This window comes from Elephantulus edwardii, unplaced genomic scaffold, assembly GCF_000299155.1.
Source record: "Elephantulus edwardii isolate Elephantulus edwardi_28Jun2011 unplaced genomic scaffold, EleEdw1.0 scaffold00073, whole genome shotgun sequence".
NCBI lineage: Eukaryota > Metazoa > Chordata > Mammalia > Macroscelidea > Macroscelididae > Elephantulus > Elephantulus edwardii.
The window spans coordinates 1801695-1815820 of NW_006399823.1; the positions used below are offsets into that span (position 1 = coordinate 1801695).

The following is a 14126-nucleotide window of genomic DNA, read 5'->3' on the forward strand; positions in this document are numbered from 1 at the left end:
ATGAATATGAGTGGAGAGTTAAATAAGAAATGGAGAGGTGGCTATATAAGTGGACTGAAAGACAGGTATGTGGAGAAATGAAGAATGGGTTGGTGGATGTGTGAGTAGTTGGGTCAATGGATGGATGGATAGAAAATAGGCATGGGTGAGTTGATAAATGGACAGATTGTTGAACAGGTAATAATGACAAAGTAGACAGGCAGAGGGTAGACGAATGGAAAGGTAGATGGATGGATGGATGCAAGGATGGGTTTTGAAAGGTAGGTGGATGGATACAAGGATGGGGAAGTAAACACATGAATGGACCAGGTAACCCTGTGCTCCTCCTACAGGAAATCCCTTGCAGCCCACTTCCCTGCACTACATGAGTCCCTACCAGCTTAGCGCCTATGCCATGGCCCTCAAGGCGGTGGGAGAGATCATCCAAGATTATGACAGTGACAAGCTCTTCCCAGCCTACGGTTTTGGGGCTAAGCTGCCACCAGAGGGACGGATCTCGCATCAGTTCCCCTTGGTATGGGATGGTCCAGCGCCTACACTCTGTATCCTAGCATCTGGTCCACTCAAGTGGATGAATCCTCTCTATTTACATTTCTTCTAAGGGCCAAGAACCTGCAAAGGAGCAGGAAGTGATGAGAGGGTGGCAGAGCATGAAGGGAAGAAGGTGGGAGTTTGGAGGGGAGCTTGACCGGGGTGATGGGTAAGGAATGAAGGGGGGTTAAGGAGCAAGCTCAGATCAGAGCACTTCTGAGTGTGTCCTCAGGGCTCAGGCTGGCAGGGCATCTCCCCTAACAGAACAATAATGATGAGGATCCCAACTGCGCGGGCATTGAAGGTGTGCTGGAGAGCTACTTCCAGAGCCTACGCACAGTGCAACTCTACGGACCCACCTACTTCGCTCCTGTCATCAACCAAGTGGCCAGGTGAGGGGGTTGCGTGGGCTGCAGATGGAGCTGATTCTCTAAAAGTAGACTGGACCTCTCTTGAGTGCATTTGAGCATTGGGGAGGAAGTGAAAGTGTCTTTATTGTCCAGGCCTTGGTAAAATGAGGTTATATTATTCTGGGGCAGAGAGTGTACTCCAGTCTCTGGGAATGACATTCCAGGCCTTGAATTGAGTGAAAGAGAAAAGGGCCTTGAGCACAAGCACTGATATCGGGCCCAAGTGTGATCCTCCTGTCTCCACCACTTATTCGGCCTGATCTTAAGCAACTGGACCTCTCTAGCCCTCCATTTCATCCCTGTAAATTGTGTAATAATGTGTAACAACTGTACCTTCTTTATAGGATTATTGGGAAGTTAAAATAAACAGCAACTTAAGAGGTACCACTAGTGCCATAACAAAAATAAATTTTAGTAACTGCTTAATAATGATTACTTAAATAGAAGAGTAACTGTCCAAATTGTCATATGAAAATTCTGTAAAGCAAAGAAGACCCAAATAATGTATAAAAGTATTTAAAAAGATATTTAAAATGAGAGAAAATTAAATTATCAAACTAAAACCAAACAACATATCAACAAATATAAATAAGAAAAGTTCATTTGTGAAAAGGAAAAGATTTTCTAATTGACATTTTTTTTAAAAAGTAAACTCATTATATGCTGAATAGAGGAGACCTAGTGAAAACATAGTCATTTTAAGTTCAAAATTTTAAACAGAATTTGAGGTGAAGGATTGCAGGAAGATGCCTATGCCCACACATTTCATTTTTTTTTATTTACACATTTCATTTTAAGGGAGTGTTAGTGTATGGTTAGTTGTTGTTGTGTTGTTATGTGCCATCGAGTCATTTGTGACTCATAGCGACCCTATGTACAAGATCCCTAAACGCCGTTCTATTCTGTGCCAACCTCTCTATCTCAAGCACACTCATTCCCACCACTCCACTCACAGAATCGATCCATCTCATCGAGGGTCTTCCTCTCCTGCGCCGTCCCTCCACTCTCCCAAACATGATGTCCCTCTCCAAGGACCAGTCCCTCCTTGCAACATGCCCAAAGTATGTCAGATGAAGCTTCAGAATCCTTGACTCCAGAAACCTGTTTGTTCTCCTAGCAGTCCATGGTATATTCAACATTCATCTCCAGCACCACAACTCAAAGGCATCAATTCTCTTTCTACATCCCTATTCACTGTCCAACTCTCCGATGCATCAGGCGCACCTTAGTCTCCAGCCTGACATCGTTGCACTTCAGTACTCTTGAGAGGTCCCTCACAGCTGACTTTCCCAATGCAATTCATCTCCTGATTTCCTGGCTTCTGTTACCAAGAGCATTGCCTGTAGAGCCAAGTAAACTAAAACTGTTAACCATCTCGATCTCTTCATCATCCATACTGATGCTGCCAATTGGCCCAGTGGTGAGAATCTTTGTTTTCTTGATATTGAGCTTCAATCCATGTTGAAGACTGCAGTGGTGAGGAATTACTCTTCTAACGCAAAGGTGGCACCTCTTTGTCAGTTCTAATCCACCTACAGCCCTGAGGGAGAAAGATGAGCAATATTCTCTCATGTAATTTAAAGCCTCTGAACACTCCTGGAGGGTCAGCTATGAGTCAGTCCCAACTGGACAGCAATCAGGGCTTTTTAGACATGCATCATGTTTCCCCCCTAAAAATAGATTTACTTTTTAGTTCATAATCAAGGTTTGTTGTTGTTTTTGTTGTTGTTATGTACCGTTGAGTCACTTGCAACTCATAGCGACCCTATGTATGACAGCCCTAAACACTGCTCTATCCTGTGCCATTCACACTGCCTCTGACACACCCATCCTGATTACCCCAGTCACTGAAACAATCCACCTCATAGAGGGCCTTCCCCTCCTGTGCTATCCCTCCACCCTCCCAAGCATGAGGTCCCTCTGCAAGAGCTGGTCCCTCCTTACAACATGTCCAAATTATGTCAGACGAAGCCTCAGAATCCTTGCCTCCAAGGAGCAGCCTGGTTTAACCCTCTCTAGGATGAATCTGTTTTCCTAGCAGTCCATGGTACCCTCAATACTCTTCTCCAGCACCACAGCTCAAAGGCATTAATTCTCCTTTTATCCTCCCTAATCATTGTCCAACTCTCTGATGCATAACAAGTGATTGCAAAGACTATGGCCTTTATCAGATGCACCTTAGTCTCCAGAGTAGTTATGTTAGTTATACAAGTGTCATAAATGTCATTAGAAAACCTGAAGGCTAGGCAAATTAAATAAGAAATCACCTAGAATACTGTTTATGGGTATGTGTGCATATATGTAGTTCCTGGCAGGGTTTTTTCCTATGCAGCCATAATTATAGTCCAATTGCATATAACATTTCACAACTGTCTTTTTTTTTCTCCTTAACATTTTCACTTGAGCTTTTTTGTTATTGTTGTCGCATGAACTATCTTGGGCATGTACAGATTCATTTGCTCTGAATAGTCAGTACTAGTTCAGTAAATTGTAGTTATATGCTGTTGAATCGCCTGCAAGTCATAGTGACCCTATACAGCAGCTCTGAACCCTTCCCTGTCCTGAGCTTGTCTCACTGACTCCAGCTACTCCCATTGCCCCAGTTACTATATCACTCCATCTCATCTGGGGTCTCCCTCTCCTGTGCTGTCCCTCCACCCTTCGGAGCATGATATCCTTCTTCAGGGACTGATTTCTCCTGGCCACGTGCCCAAAGTATATGAGATGGAGCTTCAAAATCCTAGCCTCCAAGGAGAGACTTAGTTTCACCCTCTCCAAGACAATCCAGTACACTTTCAGTAAAGGGGGAGTGTGGCATTTGGAGCCCGACTAGCTCAGTAAATATCCCCATTCTGCCATTCATAAACTAGTTGTGTAACACTTGACTGCTCTGTGTCTCAGTTTTGCTATCTGAAAAATGGAGAATAATAATATCTACATCATAGAGGTCTAAGGACTGACTAAATGAATAGAAATGTTAGACTAGAGCCTAGCACATCATAAAGGCTATCAGTGTTAACTATGACTGCTGTTACTATCATGATCACTATTCAAAGGGCAGCTGCTGTATGCTCAGTTCTCTGCTGGGTGCTGGCACCTCACAGATGAATCAGCGTTAGTGCTGCCCCCAAGAGTGCCTGCCTTGGTGTGGGAGATGGAAATATAAATAAATCATTACCTTCTGTAGACCAGAGCTTCCCAGACTTCTGAAGCAAAGGTGCCCTTTTCTGATTGAATTGTCTCTTCTCTCAGAAAAATGTGTTCTCAATCCTAACTTCTTTGCCTGTGGTTATAATCTCATCTGGGAAATAGGTTGTCTTTGTTATGTTAATAAGGCAGGATTGTGTGTCTCATCTCTTGAGATGTAAAAGAGATTAAACAAAATAGCTAGCAAGCAGAGATAGGGTGAGAGGAGACACACGGTAATCTCTAAAGAACCAGGAATCAGAAGCTGAAGAGATAAGGACCTTCTCCTGAGACAACACAGACAGAAAACCTTCCCATAGAACCTGTGCTCTAAATTTGGATTTATAGCCTAAGGAACTATGAGAAAATAAATTTCTATTTGTTGAAGCCATCTACTTGTGGAACAAATGAATCAGACCTAGTCTTGCCCTTGGGAGTGTTCAGGAAGCAGGAATTGAAATAAGTTATTATCCATTGTAGGCCAGAACTTCCCAGTCTCCCAACAAGTTACCCACCAGCAAAGGCAAATCATTACATCCTACAGGGGACTCACCCAGCCTTAAAATGTCTTTGGAGTCTCTATTTTACCTTAAAATCCATGCATCTTTTAAATTCTTCTCCCAACTGCATCCATATTGCTTTAATTTTTAAAAAGGTGTCTTCTGTGTACTCATCCAGGCTTATCTCCCAGATCATGGGGTAGGATGGATAGGGCAGTTTTATCCTGTGCCCTCGGGTAACCTTTAGCATACTCCCCAGTACCTCGGAGTAAGACAGCCCATTTGGAGAGTCAGGCAGCCCAATATGCTGGGTGGCATCTTAGGGAGCTGAGGTTAGAAGAGTGTGTTGCCTGGCAAATCAAGAGAGGCCCACCTGAAGAGGGAACCAGTCTGTCGCTTGGGGTGAGGTACACTTTGTCAGTCTGGGTATAGTAGGCCTAGTAGAGAAGAGCATGTGAAAAGTACAGTGATATATGATACCACAAGATCAGGAAAGAACAAACAATACAATAGGACCAGAGCAACGGATGCATGTGGAAAAGTATTTAGAAAAGAAGCTGGAATGGAGAGTGGTGGGATCCAGAGCTCTGATCTTAGGCTCAGCTGGTCAAGCAAGAACTTGAATCTGCCTTACTGCCAGTTGGTGGTGCTTCTTTTCTCTGAACCTCACTTTCTTTATTTTTGTAAAAGAAACTTCATAAAATCTTGATGAGGAATAAATTAGGGAGCTCTGGTGACCTAGTAGTAATAAGCTGCACTATAATTGCAACTGTACACAGTTCAAATACATCAGCCGCTCTGCGGGAGAAAGATAGGCAGACTCTTCCTGTGTGTTTTATACTTCCTCAGAAAACCCACTGGATGGTCAGCTATCCAGCTCGATAGTACACAGCAACGACATGTCAACTGTGCAACTGCATTTTGATGAGAAGATAGAACTTCATGAGAAGGTAGAACTTTGTCTACCGTTCTCAAACAAGTGAGCACACAGACTGGCCTCTGCCAGCCGGTCACTCTCTCCTTAACAAACTCTCAGGTCTAAATGGGCTTGGGAATGCCAGGTATCTACAGAGAACCAAACATGTGTCTCGCATGCTCAGAACTCTTCTGTGCTATTAACTGTCTCAGTCCTGAAATCTCTTCGTGGGTTGGCTCTTGCTGAACCCCCAGCCTCATCTTTCTTTTGTAGTTCTATTGGAAGCAGGAGTGGCATCCACTTCCTAAACAACATGCCTCCAGAAACTCTATGAACTTTGACAAATGACGATAGTTATAGAAACATTTCTGGCCTTTTGTTCATAGGATTGCTATGAGTCGTGCTTGACTCGATGGCCATCATCATCAACAACAACATCAACAACACGGGCTAGAACAGTACTGTAATAGTACTGGTGTGCACGTGGCATTCCCTCCCCTTGAATAATTTTCTCTTTACTTTCCCACTCTTCCCACTGTCAACTACCTAATTTCTACTCTGTTTGAGGAATTAAGACATCTAATGGAATGTTTTGAAAACTTTTTTTTTTAAAAAAGGCCTCAGCTTCCACCCCAGTCCCTCATTGGCTACAAGGAGAGGTTCCCAGCCCACTCTCACCACCGACCAAGAGGTCAGAGCCATCTCCCATGCACAAGACAACTGGCCTTTCCACAGGGCCAGTTTTTAATTGTTTTTAGTCAAACATTCTTCTAGGTCAAATAGCCCTAGTCTGTCCACTTGCTGTACAGCGGTAACTCATGGTTGCTGTGATGCTGAACACTGTGACACTGATGTGTCAAATGCAATAATGGTTACCCATGGTGGACAGTGTTTGGTGGAGCTCCCTGATTAAAACAAACCTGGAAGCAGGAGTGGCATCCACTTCCAAAATAGCTTGTCTTCAAAAACCCTATGAACCTGGAGAAAGGATGAAAGTTATTCAAGTGTTCAGGTCTTTTGTTCATAGGGTTGCTGAGTCACCTACGACTTGACAACACTTAACAACAACAATAAAATGTTGTTGTTTTTGTTGTTGTTGTTATGTTCTACCAAGTCGCCTGCACCTCATAACGACCCTGTGCACAATAGCTTTATACCCTGCCCTATTCTGAGACAGTCTCACTGACTCCAACACACCTACCCTTATTACCCCAGTTACTGTGTTAATCCATCTCATCTGGGGTCTTCCTCTCCTGTGCTGTCCCTCTACCTTTCCAAGCATGATGTCCTTCTCCAAGGACCTGTCTCTGCTGGTTAAATGCCCAAAGTATGTAAGACAGAGCTTCAAAATCCTCGCCTCCATGGAGGAACTTGGTTTTACCCTCTCCAAACAGACCTGTTTGTTCTCTTGGCAGTCCATAGTATGTTCAATATTCTTCTCCAGCACCACAACTCAAAGACATTGCTTGTTCTTCTGTTATTCTTTGTCTTTGTCCAGCTCTCTGATGCATATCAGGTAATTGCAAAGATAATGGCTTGACTCAAGTCCACCTTAGTCTCCAGACTGACATTGTTGCTCCACAGTATTCTGGTGAGGTCCCTGACAACAGACTTTCCAAATGCAATTCGTGTTTTGATTTCCTGGCTACTTCTGGTACCAAAAGTGTTGATTGTGGAGCCAAGCAAATTGAAGCCAAATCGTGACCCTTCCCCGAGTATAACCTTCACTTCATTTGCATCATTATGGTAGACTCTACTTTGGGAAAAGTCCTTCATTTCAGGAAACTCTTGTCACTTAGTGGTAAGGAATTGCACTGCCAACCCAAAAGTACATGGTTCAAATCCACCAGCTGCTCTGCAGGAGAAAGATGGGCAGTCCCCTCCCATGTGATTTACTGCCTCTGAAAGTCCCATGGAGGGTCAGCTAAGAGTTCCGACTCGAGATATTCAACAACTACTTTGAGGAGACAGCTCTTCTCCAGTTGCATTTTGAACACCTTTCAACCTTAGGGGCGCATCTTCTGGCACTATACCCAACAATGTTCTACCATTAGCCATTGGGTTTCCAGAGGCCAATTATTTCAGAAGTGGATGGCATGGCCACCCTGCCTTTCAGTCCTTCTCAGTCTGGAAGCTCCATTGGCACCTGTCCATGGTGAGCGGCCCTGCTGATAGATTAAATATTGGTGACATAGCTTCCGGCATCACAGCAACCTGCAAGCCACCACCGTATGGAAAACTGACAGTGGTGGATTTTTGTACAATGAACGATTTCTTAATTGCAAAATTTTTCCCCAAAAAATATTAGTGAAGGTGATGCACAGATAGTTCACCTGGTGGACTACACAGGAATCAGGTTGAATCTATCTGTGGGTAGAGACATTGGAGAATCTCAGTATCAGCAGTCAAAATCAAGCTAAGGACTTGCTGTGGAACAGAACATTAGCTACTCATATACAGGTTCAAACTGAAAGTGAAGAAGATGAAAACAAGTCCAAGAGAACCAATCTTTTGATTTGACACCTTGAACACTAGTGGCTGGAAGACCAGATGAGTTGTGGAATGACATCAAGGACATCATTCATGAAGAAAGCAAAAGGTCTTAACTGAGAGAGGGGAGAAAGAAAAGACTAAAATGGATGTCAGAAGAGACTCTGAAACTTAGCTGGAAGGAAAAGAAGGCAGACAAGGGGAAAGAATGCTGAACAGAAGATTTCAAAGGGCAGCTTGAGAAGACAAAGCAAAGAGTTATAATGAAATGTGCAAAGAGCTGGGGTTAGAAAACCAAAAGGGGGGCCGGTCGGTCAGCTGCCGGAACTGGAGCCCAGTGTGTGCGTACACATAGGGCTTGTGGGAGACGGTCGCGATGAACACGGTGCTGTCGCGGGCGAATTCGCTCTTCGCCTTCTCTCTGAGCGTGATGGCGGCGCTCACCTTCGGCTGCTTCATCACCACCGCCTTCAAAGACCGGAGCGTCCCGGTGCGGCTGCACGTCTCCCGGATCATGTTAAAAAATGTAGAAGACTTCACTGGACCTAGAGAAAGAAGTGATCTGGGATTCATTACATTCGATAAAACAGCTGATCTGGAAATATATATTTGATTGGAATGTTAAGCAGTTGTTTCTTTATTTATCAGCAGAATACTCAACAAAAAATAATGCTCTGAACCAAGTTGTCCTTTGGGACAAGATTGTTCTGAGAGGTGATAATCCAAAGCTGCTATTGAAAGATATGAAAACAAAATATTTTTTCTTTGATGATGGAAATGGTCTTAAGGGAAACAGGAATGTTACTTTAACTCTATCTTGGAATGTTGTACCGAATGCTGGAATTCTACCTCTTGTGACAGGATCAGGATACGTATCTGTCCCATTTCCAGATACATATGAAATAACGAAGAGTTATTAAATTATTCTGAATTTGAAAAAAAAGAAAACCAAAAGGGAAGGAGACATTTGGCATTTGCCAAGCTGAAAGCACTGAAGAGCAAATCCAGGTCTTGAGTTGCAATAATGAAGGATTCTATGGACAACATGTTGAATTATGCAGGAAGCATCAAAAGAAGACAGAAAGAATACATAGAATCACATTACCAAAAAGAATTGGTGGACACCGAACCATTTCAGGAAATGGCATATGATCAAGAACCAACAGTACTGAAGGAGGAAGTCCCAGATGCATGAGGTGGAAACGAAAAAAGTACAAAGACTGGAAATGCGGGAAGCCATTTGGTTTGTGGTGTAATGGGGATTGCCCAGCACACATTCCTTGGGATGTGGTCTGAGTCCTTGTAATTCGTCTGTTATCTTGCTAGTTTCAAGAATTTAACCTGACAACATTAAACACTGTACTTTTAAAAGTTGTTTATTTTGGTTTTTTTTTTAATGCTCTAAAGGCACTGGCAAAAAAATACAGCCCCAGAAATTGGTGGAATACCAATTAAGGTGCTTCAGAAAAACATATGCATCCCTGGACATGCTCACTAGTCTCTGCCAACAAACATGGAAGACCATTCCCTGGCCAACTGACTGGAAGAGATTCACATTTGTCCCCACTCCCAAAAAAGCTGATCCAATAGACTGGAAATTATTAAACCGTATCATTAATATCACATGCAAGTAAGATCTTGCTGAAGATATTCAATAACAGCTCCAGCAGAACATTAGCAGAGAACTGCCAGAAACTCAAGCTGGACTCAGAAGAGGCCGTAGAACAAGGGGTATCATTACAGGTGTCTGAGGGAGCTTGGCTGAAAGCAGAGAAAACCAGAAAGATATTTACTTGCATTTGATTGATTATGCAAAAGTAATTGATTGTGTGACTAATAAAAATTTATGGCTAACATTGAGAAAACTTAATTGTGGTCATGAAAAACCTATATACAGACCAAGAAAGAGTACTTTGAATAGAATAGGGGAACACAGCATGGTTTAAAATCAGGAAAGGTGTGCATCAGTGTTGTATCCTCTCTCCATAGTTACTCGTTGGTATGCTGAGCAAATTATTCCATAAACCAGACTATATGAAGAAAAATGTGACACCAGTAGTAGAGGAATACTCATCAACAACTTGTGTTATGCACAACTTGGGTTAAGCAGATGACACAATCTTGCTTGCTGAAAATGAAGAATACTTGAAGCACTTACTACAGAAGATCAAAGACTACAACCTTCAATAGGGATTATATCTCAACATCAAGAAAACAAAAATCCTCACCACTGGACCAATAGACAACATCTAAATGGATGAGAAAAATATTGAAACCGTCCGTGATTTTGACTTGAGTCCACAATCAACAACCATGGTGGCATAGTCAAGAAACCAAAAGATATCTTGCACTGGGGAAATTTGCTGTCAAGGATCTTTCTAAAGTTCTAAAGTGCAATGATGTCAGTTTAATGACTAATATGTGCCTGATCCAAGCTATGATTTTTTTCATTTGCTTCCTAGGCTTCTGAAAGTTGGACAATGAATAAGAAAGACCAAAGAAGACTCAATACCTTTGAATTATAGTGTTGGTGAAGAGTATTGAACAAACCTGTCTTGAAAGAAGTACAACCAGAGTGCTCCTTAGAGGCAAGGGTTGTGAAAGTTTGTCTTGCTTGCTTTGGGCATGTTTTCAGGAGGAACCTGCCTTTGAAAAAAATACATCATTCTGGGAAAGGTCAGCTAAAGAGATGAAGACCCTCAAAGAGATGGATTGACAGAGTGATTACCACAATGAGCTTGAGCATGACAGAGACTATGAGGGTAATACAGGATAGGGCAAGGGTCAGATCTGTTGTTCACAGGATGGTCATGGGTTGTTGTCTACAGGGGTTACCTAACAACAACTACAGATTAGATATCACTTACTCAAAGCTCTAACTCATTGCATTTTAATGGTGCAAACATCTATGTCCCCAAAGATGAGATGTGCAATAACTATTCATGAACAGAATGAGTGACAGGAGAAGGCACTAGCCCAAGTTTATGATGACCTGGAACCAGAATTCAGGAAGGGAGTTTAGGAGAACCATGATTCATTCCACCCTGGGCCCTGGGCAAACACCTATTGGCCATTATTGTAGGACTGATTCTGACTCATAGCATCTTCATGTGAGTCAGAGCAGAATTGCACTCCATACGGTTTTCATTGGCTGTACTTGATGCCTTTGAGTTGTGGTGTTGGAGAAGAGTACTGAATATTTCATGGGATGTCAAAAGAACAAACAAATGTGTCTTGGAGAAAGTGCAATAAGGGTGCTCCTTAGAGATAAAGATGGTAAAACCTTGTCTCACACACTTTCAGCATTTTGTTAGGAGGGGCTGGTCCTTAGAAAAACATATCATGCTTGGAAAGGTGGAGGGTCACCAAAAGAGAGGAAGACTTTCAACAGAATGAATCAACACAGTGACTGTATCAATGGGCTCAAGCATATCAAAGGTAGTGAGGATGGCACAGGATAGGGCAAAGCAGAGCCACTGTTGCCAGGGTTGCTATGAGTTATAGTTGACTCAGAAGCACTTAACATCAACAATTTTATGTAACTAGCTCAGCAGGTCTTTCTTCTAGCGGAGCCACTAAGTGTATTCAAACTATCAACCTTTTGGTTAGTTGTTCTTATGTGCTGTTGAGTCGACAGTGACTCATAGTGACCCATAAACAGTAGCTCTGAAGCTGGCCTATCCTGAACCAATCTCACCGTCTGTGACACACCTACCCCTATTACCCTAGCTACTGTGTCAATGCGTCTTGTCCAGGATCTTCTCTTGTGCTGACCCTCTACCCTTCCAAGCATGATGACCTTCCCCAAGGACTTGTCCCTCCTGACATGTATGTGAGGTGGAGTCTGTGAGATGGCCCATAGTATATGAGATGAAGCTTCAATATTCTTACCTCCAAGGAGCAACCTCTCCAGGACAGAACTGTTTGTCCTCTTGACAGTTCAATACTCTTCTCCAGCACAACAACTCAAAGGCATTGATTCTTCTTCTGTCATCCTTAATCATTGTCTAGCTCTCTGATGTAGAGCAAGTGATTCTGAAAACTATGGCCTGGATTAGGCTCATCTTAGTTTCTAAGCTGACATCATTGCTCCTCAGTGCTCTGGAGCAGTACCTGACAGCAGACTTTTCTAATGCAATTCTTCTTTTTATTTCTTTATGACTGTTTGTGCCAAGAATTTTTAGTTTGGATCCAAGCAAGATGAAATTGTTAACATCTCAATCTCGTCTCCATCTATCGTGGTGCTGCCAGTTGGCCTCATGGTGAAAATCTTTGTTTTCTTGATGCTGAGCTTCAATTCATATTGAAGACTACAGTCCTTGACCTTCTACAGCAAATGTGTCAGGTCTACCTCAGTTTCAGCAAGCAAGGTGTGTCATCTTCCTAACACAGGCTGTAGATGAGTCTTCCTCCAATCTTGATGCCACAGTTTTCCTCATAAAGTCCAACCTCCCAAATGATCTGTTCCATATGTAGATTGAAAAAAAATATGAGGAAAGGACGTATCCCTAAGGCACTCCTTTCCTGATTTTGAACCATGCAGTGTTTCCTTATTCTGTTCTGAGGACTGCTTCCTGGTCCAAGTATAAGTTTCACATGAGCATAATCAACTGTTCTGGAATTCCCATTCTTCTCAAGGTTAGCCAGTTTGTTGTGATCCTCACAGTCAAATGCCTTTGCATAGTCAATGAAATACAGATAGATATTGCTTTGGTACTCTTTGCTTTTCAGACAAGATCCATCTGACACTGGCAATGATGTCCCTAATGTAAAGCCAACTTGTATTTTTGGCAGTTCTCTGTCGAGGTACTGTTCAGTCATTTTTGGATACTCTTCAGAGGATTTTGGTTGTGTGTGATATTGGTGATATTGTTCAACACTCTGTCAGATCACATTTTTTTGGGAATGGGAATAAATACAGATGTCTTCCAGTCAGTTGTCTAGGTAGCTGTCCTCTAGATTTCCCGGTCCAGTATGGTGGGTACGTCCAGGGATGCATCTGTTTATTGAAGTGTATCAGTTGGTACTCCATCATTTCCTGAGGCCATCTTTTTTGTGTGTTTCCCCCTTTCCCCCCAATTCTTTCAGAACAGATGAAACTGCTTCCTTCATCACCACAGGGTCTTTATCATGTTTGGTTAGTGGTCAAACACAAATTGTCTGTCTCATCCAAGACCATAGCTTTTTGGATGCTTCATTCTTATCATATCTCTGATGTTTTTATTTTTGGGGGGGTTAGTATTAGACTTATGACTATCAAATATTGCTTACTCCATCTCAACAACATTCAGTAGAACTTCCAAAGCAATAGTAGAAATGCTGTATATCTATGCTGTCCAATAGAGTAGCCAATATTATATGTGGATATCAAGCACATATAATGTGGCTAGAGTGAAAGTGGAATAGTTTAATTTAAGTTTAAATAGCCACAAGGAGGGGAATTACTGCTTAATGGTACAGCTTAGCTATTGAAGGTTAAAATAATAATAATGTAAGAAATTGAACACTGTGTAAAAGAAATACTTGTTTGAACGCATCCAAAAAATTAATAGCCTCAGATTATCAACCACTCACATGCAAGTTTAAGGTGAAGCTAAGGAAAGTGAAATCAAGCCCACAGGAACCAAAATATGACCTTGAGTCTATCCCACCTGAATTTCAGAACCATCTCAGAAACAAGTTTGAGGCCTTGAACATTAATGAGCAAAGACCAGATGAGTTATGGGAAGATATCAAGAATATCTAAGAAGAGTGCAAAAGGTCATTGCAAAGATGGAGGAGAAAGAAAAGACCAAAATGGATGTCAGAAGAGACTCTGAATATTGCACTGCAGCACCGAGAAGCCAAAGCAGAAGGAAGAAATCAAGACATTAAGGAGCTGAACAGACTTAAAGACAAGATTTGCACAACAAAACAAAGTATTATAGTGAAATGTGCAAAGAGCTGGAGTCAGAAAAGCAAAGAGGCCAAACTCGCTCAGCATTTCTTAAGCTCAAGAAACTGAAGAGGAAATTCAAGCCTCAAGTTGCAATACTTAAGGATGCTTTGGGCAGAATAGTGAGTGATCCTCCAAGTATTAAAAGAAGATGGAAA

The 14126-nt window shown here is 42.3% G+C and overlaps 1 protein-coding gene and 1 pseudogene across 1 annotated transcript in view; both read left to right on the forward strand.

Moving 5' to 3' along the window:
- CPNE9 (copine family member IX) overlaps nucleotides 1–14126 on the forward strand; it is a 35047-nt gene that overhangs the window by 11446 nt on the left and 9475 nt on the right. Inside the window, exons 16-17 of the mRNA XM_006888906.1 lie at nucleotides 333–514; nucleotides 796–923. Of these exons, the coding sequence (XP_006888968.1) occupies nucleotides 333–514; nucleotides 796–923 (310 nt within the window). The remainder of the gene's footprint in view (nucleotides 1–332; nucleotides 515–795; nucleotides 924–14126) is intronic.
- On the forward strand, nucleotides 8410–8953 carry LOC102850448 (annotated as a pseudogene).